The sequence below is a fragment of the Salmo salar genome, chromosome 19 (assembly GCF_965601325.2).
Source record: "Salmo salar chromosome 19, fSalSal1, whole genome shotgun sequence".
NCBI classification, from domain to species: Eukaryota; Metazoa; Chordata; class Actinopteri; order Salmoniformes; family Salmonidae; genus Salmo; species Salmo salar.
In genome coordinates this window covers 7281821-7295739 of record NC_138309.1, presented here as the reverse complement: position 1 = coordinate 7295739, position 13919 = coordinate 7281821, and the positions used below count along the sequence as shown (strand labels likewise).

General features: G+C 41.9%; 1 protein-coding gene across 1 annotated transcript in view; it reads left to right on the top strand.

The window, feature by feature from the left end:
• The window catches only part of ablim1b (actin binding LIM protein 1b), a 132589-nt gene that overhangs the window by 72380 nt on the left and 46290 nt on the right, over window positions 1-13919 (top strand). The window contains exon 5 of the mRNA XM_082966035.1: window positions 6205-6331. Coding sequence (XP_082822161.1) covers window positions 6205-6331 — 127 coding nt within the window. The remainder of the gene's footprint in view (window positions 1-6204; window positions 6332-13919) is intronic.

Sequence of the window (13919 nt, the reverse complement as noted above, 5' to 3'; positions counted from 1 at the left end):
GAACATTGGTCTACGTTTTGATTGTCCTTCAACCCTTTGTTACCCTTGTGCTCTGACACTTTTTGTGGGTTGGGTGCAGGAACGTAGCGAACGGGTCGATTGTAGCGGTAGTCATGTTGATGGCTACGTACTTTACAGTTGATTCGACCGCGGAGGTTATTGGAACCATGGTTTCGTGGTAGAAACTGTTGTTGTGCGTCATCTCTCAACACTCCAATACCTGATAATGTACCCTCTAACTGGAGTGAGTGCTCCTGGTCAAACTTCAAAACCGAATGGTCAGGGCTCTTAGCGTTGTGAACTTTTGATGCCTCAAAAGCTGTGCTTGCAAGCTCTCTGAGTTGTAAGATAGGCAAGCCAACGTGGGCGGCAGGGCCCAAGTAGGTAATGAAGGTGGGATACATGTTTGACAGAAACATTTGTTTGAATGGTAACAGCTCTTCCATTCCTGTTTCAGTGAGTAGGCCAAAGTAAGCTGAACGAAGCCTATGATAGTAAGCTTGTGGGTGTTTGTTCCGAGCTTGTTTGACGGTGTTAGCCAGTGAGCTATCGTGTTTGCGAGTTGCAGAACCACTGAATTCTAATTTCAAAGCTGTGGCAAGTTTAGCATAGTCATTTAGCACGTGTTGCTGTTGTAGACGAATGAACCTCATCACGTGTCTATTCGACATTCGCTTCAACAGGTAAACCCTGTCAGAACCCGTAGCGTTCGGGTAGCCATCCAACGTGTCCTCTATGTCAGCTAGGAACGTCTCAGTATCGTTTGGCTGACCTGGAACGGGGTCAAAGGTGGGGAAATTCTTGACGAGTTTGTCAAGGTATTCCGCGCCAAGCGGGCGGAGAGGGTTGGCTTCATCCTGTGGAGAAATTGGGGCCAAAAGGCCAAGAGGAGAAGCCAAGCCTTGTTGTTGTTGGCCAAGAGGCTCCATATTATGCAGTGCCGAAGGGCCAAGAGGAGAAGACTGAGGGACGCATGAGGGAGACAAGGTCTGAAACCTATTGTCTTCACTCCTGTGAGTACAGGGCTCCGGTTGCTTGGATGGGAAGTCGCGCTGTAGAGTGTGACCATTCTGGATTTCCTCCAGATGGTACCTAACGGTGGAATTCTGCTGCATTGCAGAGTCCACTTGAGCGCTTAGAGTACTGATTTTGGACTTCCCTAATTAGCGGGCGAGTGGGGACCACCCCCTCTGATAGCTTGCACATTATTAGAACATTTGAAAGGAAAAAATGTTTTTCCTAATTTTCCAAAATTTGGTTTTGGAATGTGGAAAACTGCAAAGACGATTTTAATCTATTTATAGACGTTAATGAACCATCAGTACTGTACAGTACTGTGGAAGTTGGACGTGAATGAATTTGCCAAAGCAAATTGAATTAATCAATGCCAATGATTAGTCCTACCTGGGTAGGCTATCTGGGTATTAAACTTGAATTACCTGAGAGGTTGCTTCATCCAGGTTAATATGCAAAGTTTAAGTTGTCTCATTTAATTGGAAGAACCTAGAAAGGTATGTTCGACAATTTAACTTATTAAATTGAATGAGACGATAATCCATACAATCTCCATTGATTGGATATCATAAGTGTAAACCGTAGGTCAAATGTTGGGACCCTTCACCACTAGGGTACGCTCCTCCCTGGGGCTGAGCGTCAGTAAAGGGGTTTTACTGACTGTGCTTTGCTAAAGCAGATTTTACTGATTAATCTATTTATGATATATCAAACCTGTATAGGCTATCTGGGAATTAACTTTCAATTAACCTGAGAGCCTTGCTTCATCTAAGTTAAGTTTGGAAAAAGTTAATCATGTCTCATTATGGACACCCAATCAATTTTGGATATTTTTTAAAAGATCCACTTGAAAAGGTAAATCTGTCAATTTCACTTGTTAGTTAAATTGAATGAGACGTCATATCCAGTCAATTGCGATTGTCTGGATATGTTACCGTGCTCCACGTTTGAATTTCCCCTAGAGATGTACTGGCAATTCTTCACCACCAGGGTGCAGAATGCTGAAATTAAACGGAAGTACAAAGGTCTGACTTCCGTCGCGCTACGGAGGAATTTTAAACGTGGTACGGAGGAGGGTAAAATGTTCCCTCTCTGTTAGCTTGCCCATAATGCTAAGCTATTGCTACTTGGTTCAGGATTATCCTTCCAAGCACCAAAATAGGATCCTTTCACTATGGAAAGGGTGGGTTTTCTAGTGACGTCTCACCTTAACCCCATTCAGCATATTCTGCTAGCGTTTATGCTGACCGGAGCGACACGGTACTTAAATACAGATACGCATACGGTCTGCCCACACTGTCTTAGTGCGGTAGGCAAATTATTCGGCTCGGTTACCGGACAGTTAACTTCTAATTTCTAACCTTACTCTAGAAGTTCATTTTTACCGACAGAAATAGTACCGTTTGGCCTAACGGACTAAAACTGGAATTTATCCCTCACTGCTATCGACATAAGACCGGAGCTACTCTAAATAGCTTCTCTCAATGGAAAATGAACAATCACTTTGTTTAGATAGCAGGCTGTTTGTACAATTCTGTTTGCACAATTGATATATAGAATTTCACAGCAAAGTCCAATTCTATCTTAGATTCCTCGCACGGGGGCTCCATAATGTATTATCAAAATGGCCCAACGTGCGTTTTAGTTTGAATCCTCACACGGGGGCACCATAAATGTCGTGTCTTTGGGGTACCATTAAACTGAAGACATGTTTATCAATTAACTCCCTGTAATTATTATCACGCAATTAAACTGATTAATCATTTAATTGTAATTAACTAGGAGATCGGGGCACCAAGGAGAATATTCAGATTACAAAGCTATAATTTTCCTAATATAACTTTCCTGTATTATAATATTCTATTATAGTATAGGCCGATTATCTTCTGGTTTAAATGGTGTATTTTACCTCGAGTCCAGTCTCATTCCAAACGTCGTAAATTGTTGTATCTGCACGAACCCAGTCTTTACTAAAATCATCCATACATCAATTGTCTTAAAATCATTTATTTACTACACTAAGTAATTAACAGAAAACATACAAACAGTAATTATCGTCACAAAGGATTGGTATAGTAATGTGCCCTAATGGCTAACAGGCATGGCTGGTCTGTTAGACAATGGGTCATAAACGGTCAGCTGAGAAGGTACACAGAGTTCATTAATATTAACAATTGACAATTGAAGGCTCGCTCATTCGGGAACAATTGCAATCAATATATATTTACGCTCATGTGTCGTCGGAATCCTTGTTCGAGCGTCGTTCTGATGGAGAGTTCTCTCTCTCTCTCTCTCTCGGTTAGGATGGATCTTTCAAAGCGACATTCATTAATGTCGTTATAGAATGGATGTTTCGTTGGTCTTCGCATTCAATGATATAATTAACTTAGCTGCAGACTAATAATTAATATCAAAGACTTGTTCTTATTCTGTCGGTATCAATAGTCTAAAAGTTAACCACGTGGTATAGTTCACTTTCAGTAGAGGAATTGGATGGTAAAACCTATTGGCCATGGAGTGGAGGCCTGGTCTAAAGAAATGTAAATCAGGGTGGGTTTTATAGTGACCCTTGAACAGGCTTGTCAAATGACGCCTGGTCCTGTATGTGTCCCTGGGGGCGTGCCTATGACTGAGTTAGACTTGGTTACAGAAATACAATTCTATCACATTAACATCAGTACATAGCATCTCAATGTATTACAAAAGCTTTATCCTTATTAATACATTCTATACAACCATTATGATGCAAGTCTCAAGCTGAGGCTATTATATAAACAGTTTTATGGTAATATGGCTATATTGTCTCTTCTGAGTATCACAAAATTGTACCAAGCGGACCAGTTCGTAGCTGGATTCTTCACCAATCTTCCATACCTTCTCCAGAAGACAAATGTCGCTTGGCTCCCCAATTCTGTGAGTTGGAAGAATTTCCTGTGTCTCTCTATGGGCCATATGGCCAGAGACTCTCCTGGAATTTTACAACTCTTTCACACAGGGCCTGGGTTGGGGGGAAGGTAGGTTGGGGGATGGTACAAAGGGGAGGGGGTCAACTGTCCTCCCTGTACCAAAAGAGGCCAACGTCATGACACTGGTATGAAAGAGTTTTTGCTTGTCAAACAAACAAACATGGCTGCCATCATAAAGAATTAGCTGTGACTAACAGAAATGGAATAATGTGTCCCTGAACAAAGGGGGGGGGGTCAAAATCAGAAGTAACAGTCAGTATCTGGTGTGGCCATCAGCTGCATTAAGTACTGCAGTGCATCTCCTCCTCATGGACTGCACCAGATTTTCCAGTTCTTCCTGTGAGATGTTACCCCAGTCTTCCACCAAGGCACCTGCAAGTTCCCTGACATTTCTGGGGGGAATGGTCCTTGCCCTCACCCTCCGATCCAACAGGTCCCAGACGTGCTTAATGGGATTGCGATCCAGGCTCTTCACTGGCCATGGCAGAACACTGACATTCCTGTCTTGCAGTAAATCATGCACAGAACGAGCAGTATGACTGGTGGCATTGTCATGCTGGAGGGTCATGTCAGCAGGAAGGGTACCACATGAGGGAGGAGGATGTCTTCCCTGTAACGCACAGCGTTGAGATTGCCTGCAATGACGACAAGCTCAGTCCAATGATGATGTGACACACCGCCCCAGACCATCCACCTCCAAATCGATCCTGCTCCAGAGTACAGGCTTCGGTGTAACACTCATTCCTTCAACGATAAACGCGAATCCGACCATCACCCCCGGTGAGACAAAACCGCGACTCAAAACCACTTTTTCCAGTACTGTCTGGTCCAGCGATGGTGGGTTTGTGCCCATAGGCGACATTGTTGCCAGTGATGTCTGGTGAGGACCTGTCTTACAACAGGCCTACAAGCCTTCAGTCCAGCCTCTCTCAGCCTATTGCGGACAGTCTGAGCACTGATGGAGGGATTGTGCGTTCCTGGTGTAACACAGGCAGTTGTTGTTGCTATCCTGTACCTGTCCCACAGGTGTGATGTTCGGATGTACTGATCCTGTGCAGGTGTTGTTACATGTGGTCTGCCACTGCGAGGACGATCAGCTGTCCATCCTGTCTCCCTGTAGCGCTGTCTTAGGCGTCTCACAGTACAGACATTGCAATTTATTGCCCTGGCCACATCTGCAGTCCTCATGCCTCCTTGCTTCATGCCTAAGGCACATTCACGCAGATGAGCAGGGACCCTGGGCATCTTTCTTTTGATGTTTTTCAGAGTCAGTGGAAAGGCCTCTTTAGTGTCCTAAGTCTTCATAACTGTGACCTTAATCATGCCTTCGTCGGATTCCTAGGCTCCCCTGCGCCCACTGGCTTGTCAGGCTTTCGTGCCTCAGCTGGATCGCCAGGCTCCCCTCCCTCAACCGGTCTATCAGGTTCCCATGTCCCAGCCGGCAACAGGTTCCCACGCATCAACAGGGGTGACTGGTCCGCTCCTGATCCCCGCGATCGTCCCTTGGGTTGGCGTCCTGCGGCTCGAGCCGAGCGCGCCGAGGAGGGGGTACCATCAGGTATGCTCTCTCTCCGGCGCTCTTGGTCGCCATGCTCCTGCATCTCAGCCGGATTGACCGGTTTCCCGCGCCTCTGCAGAGGTGTCCGCTCCATTATTTTGGTCGGCGTTCTACGTTTGGGGAGGGGGGGTACTGTCACGTGTGCTCCCTCTCCGGCCTCTAGGTCACCAGGCTGCTCATTATGGCGCACACCAGTCACCATCGTTACGCGCACCTGCGCGTCATCAGACTCACCTGGACTCCATCACTTCCCTGATTACCTTCCCTATATATGTCACTCCCTTTGGTTCCTTCTCCAGGCGTTATTGTTTCGGTTTCAGTTTCATTTCTGTGTGTTCGTGTTTCTTGTTTTGTATTATGTTGTTTTTATTTATTAACACTCACTCCCTGAACTTGCTTGACGACTGTCAGCGCACATCGTTACAATTACCTTCATGTATTTATATAATCAGTATTTTATGGGTACAAAAACCTGGAGCCTCATGTATTGATAGTGTTATATTGAAAACATAAATCACTTGAATGAGGAGTTTTGTTCTATTAGCTCACATCGCCAGCTAACGTTTGAATTTTAAAGATAAATCAGAGGTGTGTGTGTGCGCTTTTGTGTATGCCATGTCTGCTCTGTCTTTCTGATCATGCTAAAAGTGTGTTTGTGTGTTTCAGACTGTGCAGGCTGTGGTAGGGACATTAAGAATGGCCAGGCCCTATTGGCTCTGGAAAGACAGTGGCACCTTGGCTGCTTCAAGTGCAAGACCTGTGGCAAAGTGCTGAGCGGGGAGTACATCAGCAAGTGAGTAATCATCAACTGCAACACACTCAACCCTCTCTTAATCTCTATACCCTCCCCCCTCTCTCTTTCTCTCTTAGGTATCAAAAAACCTGTGCTTCCCTTCTAAATAGTAGGCTGATTGGGTATATGAAATTATGACCTTATAATAGGTGAAATTTCAAATATTGGGGCACAAAGAGGGGGTGTTCTACTAAGCTATATGGAATTGTTTTAAGGTCTCAACAAATATGATTTTGCTATTTGATTTTGAACTTTAAGAAGTACAAACAATATACAAATATTATTTGAAACATTTTTATTTTGCCTTACTGCTATTAGCCAATACAAACGCATTGAATAACAGATAGTCCCCCCCCAAAAAAATCCTAAGGAAGTTTATTCTGAAGTGTGTCCTGTATCTGAGAGATATAAGAAAGATCAGGAAACATTTGTTATATTTTTTACATGCATTTAACCCCTTATGCACTAAACGGTCTCAATATAGAATATACAGTACTTAAATTCATTTTTTTTCATCTGGTACCGGGGGATCTTGTGAGGCCTGTGGGCATCCTAGAGCAAAACAATCAACATGTAGATGTCGGTGAAAAGAGTCTCACCTTCTGTGGAAAGAGTCTCACATTTCCACAGAGGGGTCATTAGTATGTAACCCAAACTATTCAAACGCTACATACAGAAGTTGGCAGATGGGATTGTCATCGAAGTCAATCTAAATGAATCATTGTTTATTAACAGCAAGCTGGAGGGGTCACGCTCAAACTTAGATGCATAACGTACCGGTCTGAAGTGAGCTTCACCAGGGCAGTCGCGTTTGTTCTCTAATATACTGCTTACACAGACAAGTTAGTTATATTTGCATGATTTAAAATATTCATAATGAATTAATCATTAACGTTTGATTCATGCATGTGTCCGAACAATACCCCACAAGGCTTCTTCTCTCCAAGCTGAGACCTTGAAATTGACATATCCCTTTCTTTCTCAAAACAAGGTTCTGGGCGTACTGCCAAATTGCAGATACTGATAGTGAGGATTCCTCTCAGGCATGTTCAATCAGTCACTTGCATGAACACAGAAATTGTTTTTTAGAAAAGCACAAACAAATGTTCCACCACATTCCCTACTCTTATCACTCACTCTGATAATTATCATAACATTTTATTAATTTCGTTATTACTTAAACTATCAAAGGAGTAAGTAAACAAAATCAATGCATACAACCAGAGACACTTTCAAACCCTTCATTCCGGGAATTTCCCTCACACTTCATAAAATGTGGCACTGGTTTTTCTTGCAGACCCTCACTAGAATGCTTGGCAGGCAGAATCAATCATGCAGTTTGTGACGCCAAATTGTTGTGGAAATTCTACACGAGACACTCGAAGTCAATCTTAAATGAATAACTCTAATAACAAGCTGAAGAGGTCACAGTGAAACTCAGATGCATAAAGTACAGGGCTGAAGTGAGCTTCACCAGGGCAGTCGTATTCGTTCTCTTATATACTGCTTACACACAAGTTATATCTGCATGATTTACAGTAGAAGTCGGAAGTTTACATACACTTAGGTTGGAGTCATTAAAACTCATTTTTCAACCACTCCACAAATTTCTTGTTAACAAACGATAGTTTTGGCAAGTCGGTTAGGACATCTACTTTGTGCATGACACAAGTCATTTTTCCAACAATTGTTTACAGACAGATTATTTCACTTATAATTCACTGTATCACAATTCCAGTGGGTCTGAAGTTTACATACACTAAGTTGACTGTGCCTTTAAACAGCATGGAAAATTCCAGAATACAATGTCATGGCTTTAGAAGCTTCTGATAGGCTAATTGACATCATTTGAGTCAATTGGAGGTGTACCTGTGGATGTATTTCCTACCTTCAAACTCAGTGACATCATGAGAAAATCAAAAGAAATCAGCCAAGACCTCAGAAAAACAATTGTAGACCTCCACAAGTCTGGTTCATCCTTGGGAGCAATTTCCAAATGCCTGAAGGTACCACGTTCATCTGTACAAACAATAGTACGCAAGTATAAACACTATGGGACCACGCAGCCGTCATAACGCTCAGGAAGGAGACGCGTTGTGTCTCCTAGAAATGAACGTACTTTGGTGCGAAAAGTGCAAATCAATCCCATAACAACAGCAAAGGACCTTGTGAAGATGCTGGAGGGAATGGGTTCAAAAGTATCTATATCCACAGTAAAACGAGTCCTATATCGACATAACCTGAATTAAATGTCAGGAATTGTGAAACTGAGTTTAAATGTATTTGGCTAAGGTGTATGTAAACTTCCGACTTCAACCATCTGTTGCATCTTGCCTATGCCGCACCAATATATTTATGTGTACATATTCTTATTCCATCCATTTACATTTGTGTGTTTAAGGTAGTCATTGTGAATTGGTTAAATTACTTGTTAGATATTACTGCACTGTAGGAACTAGAAGCACAAGCATTTCGCTACACTCGCATTAACATCTGCTAACAATGTGTATGTGACCAATACATTTTTATTTTATTTTATTTGGTCCTTCGTGGGCAAGTTTTGTCATAAAACTTTGTCATCAAAGTCTGGCATTCTCTGGATTTATGGCGCTTTCAAGACAACTGGGAACTCTGGAAAAAAACAAGGTCGAATCATGACGTCAGTGATCTTCAGGTCAGAGCGCTAGAAAGAGGCCCGAGTTCCCAACTTGGAATTCCGAGTTGGATGGGCGTTCAAAACGTATTTTCCCAGTCTGAGCTTTTTTTCTGAGTTCGCAGTTGTCTTGAACTCACTGAAGCCTGAGTTCCGAGTTTCCAGTTTTGAACACGGCAGAAGTCATACTGGATTGACAGCATGGCCAATATTGAATGTTTATCATTTTAAACTTGGAAAAGAGACCCTTAAACCCAGTTGGACCACACACCCACTCCTCTGAATAGCAGGCTACTGATTGCTTTGCAAGGCTTGCAGTTAGCCATTGATTCCTTCCAAACCACTCAGTTGAATTTGCGGTTTCCAACTTGTTGTGTAATGTTTATGTCCAATGGCCGATGACCACCGATACATTTTATATACCATTTCTCTTCATAATTTCTCTCTTCATATGAAGAGGATTGAAAAGGATTTGCCAGTAGATTGTCTATTTTAAAAAGTATGATGTTGACATGATCAGTCCAATTATGTCAACATACAGCGTGATTTGATGTAATTTTATCTGTGCCCAATTACCTTGAGCCTTCTTGGATGGGCACTTCTAATGTAACTCTATGGCAGCACACAAGGGGCTTGAATTTTTTAACTCTAGCCATAGATTCTGCGGTGACGTAGTGTCCCCATGAGTGACAGAACACTGAGCCAATCATGGTGCAACTAGAGAACATTACCATTACCAACCCCTACGCTCCATATTTTCTGCCCCTCCACCACAGAAAGCACTGAACTAGGCTGAAACACCTGCATTTTGGAGCGGCCTTACTCAAGAAAGCAAAAAAGAGACGATGTTTGTATGTGGCTTAATCTAAATTATCATTTTTTTTAACATTGTTTGCAAAGTGATATGTGACACATATTAATGCCGCCAAAATAACATGCAAAACAGAGCCAACCTGCCCTGAATGACGGGTCGCCACTGTGCTATGATTTGTGCTGATATTGGTGTGTCTTAGACAATGGAGAGAATGGATATCTGGCAAACAGACTACACTCTAGGCCAGTGGTATTGAAATGTTTTCAGTGTGGACCCCATTTTTTTTCCACCAGAATTCCTGGGGACCAATGTTCCCTCTAAGTTGTTTCGTCACTGAGCAAATTTCAGGTCTGCTGAGCGCAAAGTTGAACGCTGTAAGAAGTCTGCAACTTCCAGCGCATTTACTGTGAACACTGAGGCTGTACCCGCTTTCATTTAGTTAACAGTGGTCAAGTAGGTTATTGTGGCTATTTGATCATAATGTAGCCCTACCAGAGTGGCCTACCATCAAAAACAGTGGATAAAATGCATCCCATAACATTTAACATGGAAATACAGTAGCAGCCAATGTGTGGTGTTCAACGTAGGCTTACATTCCATGAGACTTTTGAAAAAACTATGCAGGGCTTGACATAACCAGTTTATCCACTTGTCCGTCAGACAAAGAGGTTACTGAAAATGTTGTTTAACCTCTCTCGGGGAGTTGGGACGAAATCGTACCACACTATTCAACAGCCAGTGAAAAATCTGAGCACCAAATTTAAAACCACAAAATGTCATAATTCAAAGTTCTCAAACATAGGACTATTTTACACCATTTTACAGATACATTTCTCCTGAATCGAACCACGTTGTCCGATTTCCAAAAGGCTTTACAGCGAAAGCAAAACATTAGATTATGTTAGGAGAGTACATAGACACAAATAACCACACAGCCATTTCCAAGCAACTAGCATGCATCACAAATACCCAAAACACAGCTAAATGAAGCACTAACCTTTGACGATCTTCATCAGATGACACTCCTAGGACATCATGTTACACAATACATGCATTTTTTGTTCGATCAAGTTCATATTTATATATAAAAACAGCATTTTACATTTGCTCGTGTCGTTCAGAAAATATTTTGCCTCCAATACTTCCGGTGAACCAGCGCTACAATTTACAAAAATACTCATCATAAACGTTGATAAAATATTAAACTGTCATTCAAAGAATTAGAGATGAACATCTCCTTTATGCTAAAGCTGTGAAAGATTTCAAAATAACTTTACTGGGAAGGCACACTTTGCAATAATCTGAGTACTGCGCTCAGAATAATACACTAGGCAATACAGATAGCCGCCATTTTGGAGTCATCTAAAATATTAAATAGCATTATAAATATTCACTTACCTTTAATAATCTTCATCAGAAGGCACTTCCAGGTATCCCAGGTCCACAATAAATGTTGTTTTGTTCGATAAACTCCATAATTTATGTCCAAATAGCTCCTTGTTGTTCGCGCGTTCAGTTCAGCTACTCCAAATGTAAGAAGCGCGCCGAAAAGAAAAGTAAAAAAAATCTATTTACGTTCGTTCAAACATGTCAAACATTGTAAAGCATCTATCTTTTGGGCCTTTAGAACGTGAAACTTCAGTAATATTCCAACCGGACGGTTCCTGTGTCTTGAAAAATGTTTTGGAACACAGGTCCCTTCTCACATGAACGCGCGCCAATAAACTGATGGGTCACCAACTTCCCAGCCTTCCTGTTGGCTCTCTGTTCACCATAGAATCCTGAAACAACATTCTAAAGACTGCTGACATCTAGTGGAAGCCTTAGGAAGTGCAAAATGAACCCTAACTCACTGTGTGTTCGATTGGCAATGACTTGAAAGGACTCCAAGCACCAGAATTATCACTTCCTGGTTAGATTCTTCTCAGGTTTTTGCCTGCCATATGAGTTCTGTTATACTCACAGACATCATTCAAACAGTTTTAGAAACTTCAGAGTGTTTTCTATCCACATCTACTAATAATATGCATATTCCAGTTCCTGGGCCCGAGTAGTAGGCCGTTTAATTTGGGTACATTTTTCATCTGGCCGTGAAAATACAGCCCCCTATTCCTTAAGAAGTTAATGCAAGAAACCACTTTGCAAAGTAAAATATCATTATTCTCATACCATTATTACAGAGAATCAGACAAATTATGCTAAACTATTCCTATTGGCTACTGAGCTTTTTCAAGCCTGCCTCTAAATACAACACTGCCCCTCTTTATCTGACTCGCTTTTCTAAGATGACTAGAAATGCACACGTTTTGTGCTCTTGTAGGAAGCAATCACTCCCCCATTGCTGATTACAAATTATCTATAACTGTGCTAATAACTCACTATCTAGCAAAGAATATGAACGAATGTACACACGTCACTACATGTAGCTCTCGCTTTGATCTCAAAACAAGCAAATTCACGACTGCTCATGCTGTAAACAGTCCAGTTCAAAGGGAATGGCACAGATCCATATATGGCAATGGTCTACTTGCATATAGGCCTACTGCAGCTCTGATTGGTTCTGGCGCACCCGTATGTGTAGAGAATGGGCCTGAGTCATCCCTGTCAATGCCATAGAATCCTATTACGATGCATTCTGCCTACTACAAAATCTCTTGCATAGTTAGTTTTGTTTCGGTATGTTACATTTAAAGTGAATCAACGCAGTATTATCCAATCACAGTTCCCACAGTAAAGGGAAACATTGATAGGGTTAACTAACGAGAGAACTCTAGAAAGTTGAGTGACGTTCCATCTCATACTTCTCTGCGTGCACTGATATTTATTATGTGCAGCAGGCCCTGAGAGCTGTGTGCACGAGCACAGCTTAGAGGGAACATTGCTAGGGGCACCATTTTTTTCACCCCAAGAATTCCTCACGACCCCAGCCCAAATCTAATGACACAACCTTAAAATATGTAAATTTCCATTTTTAAATCGACAAATAACCTACAATTCATTGCATTTTCATCTGTTATCAAAATGAAAAGAAACCAATAAATACATTTACTCAAAGTAAAAAATGTGAAGTGATCTTTCTCAAACGTTTGTAAGTCCCATACAATAATCTGTACTCTTAGAGCAAGTCTCATCTTCCCATAGAGGGGTCATAATAGTTTTGTCGGCCAAACTGTTCGGACGCTACAAACGATTTTGAGACGCATCCAATGCAGATATGTGACCGAACGCCTTGATTCGGTCTTATGTAGCAACATTTGAAATTGTGTTTTTTACATTGGATAAAAGTAGAGACACAGAGCTACAGACTTGTATATCATACCCTGCATTTGAGGAACAATGGGAAAGTAATTCTGCTTTGAAAGTTGAGAAACTTGTAACCTCACTTTGAAAAAAGTGGCCTTTTGAATGTTTTGGTACCTACTGGCGAGCTCTCCTTTGTCTACACCCATTCAGCATCGTTTACACCCTCAAGTTTTTCCAAGCGTTCTGTCCTAACAGCAGTCAAGCACCCAAGCTAAGTGGCTAACGTTGGCTAGCTTGCTAGCTACCTCCAGACACAAATGAGAGAACAGCTCAATAACTATTTTACTCGCCCTAGTAGAGCTGGTTAGTCAGTTGTTATGTTACCCAGAGCATTGATGACTGCAACTGCTGCTGGCAACAATTTACACTTTTTTGCCAACGTTTACTGACACCGGCCATATTCAACAGGTGTTGAGTGTTCGTAAATTCTTCAGTTATTCTGCGCTCTGGCACACTCAGACGAGAATGCTCTGAAATTGGAGTAGATAGCCAGAGCGAATTTACCAGCTACGTCTATCAAGTTGTCGCAGTGGCATTCTATTGAAATGGTTACTTGTCTTTTGATAGGACATGTAGGTAGCTAGGTATTGAACCATAATCCCAACTCATAACATTACTAACCTGCATGAATCTGCAGGAACTGTAGCTAACCAACCAGGGCCCATGTTAGCTAGCTAACATTAGGCCATAACTAGTAAAGCAAATGGGTCTGAGATACGAATAATATCATACCCGAAATGTTAGCTAGCTAACAGTACACTTTAGGTTGAAGAATACTTTCTGTCAAAATTAGAAACGTGTACTATCTGAAAATATAA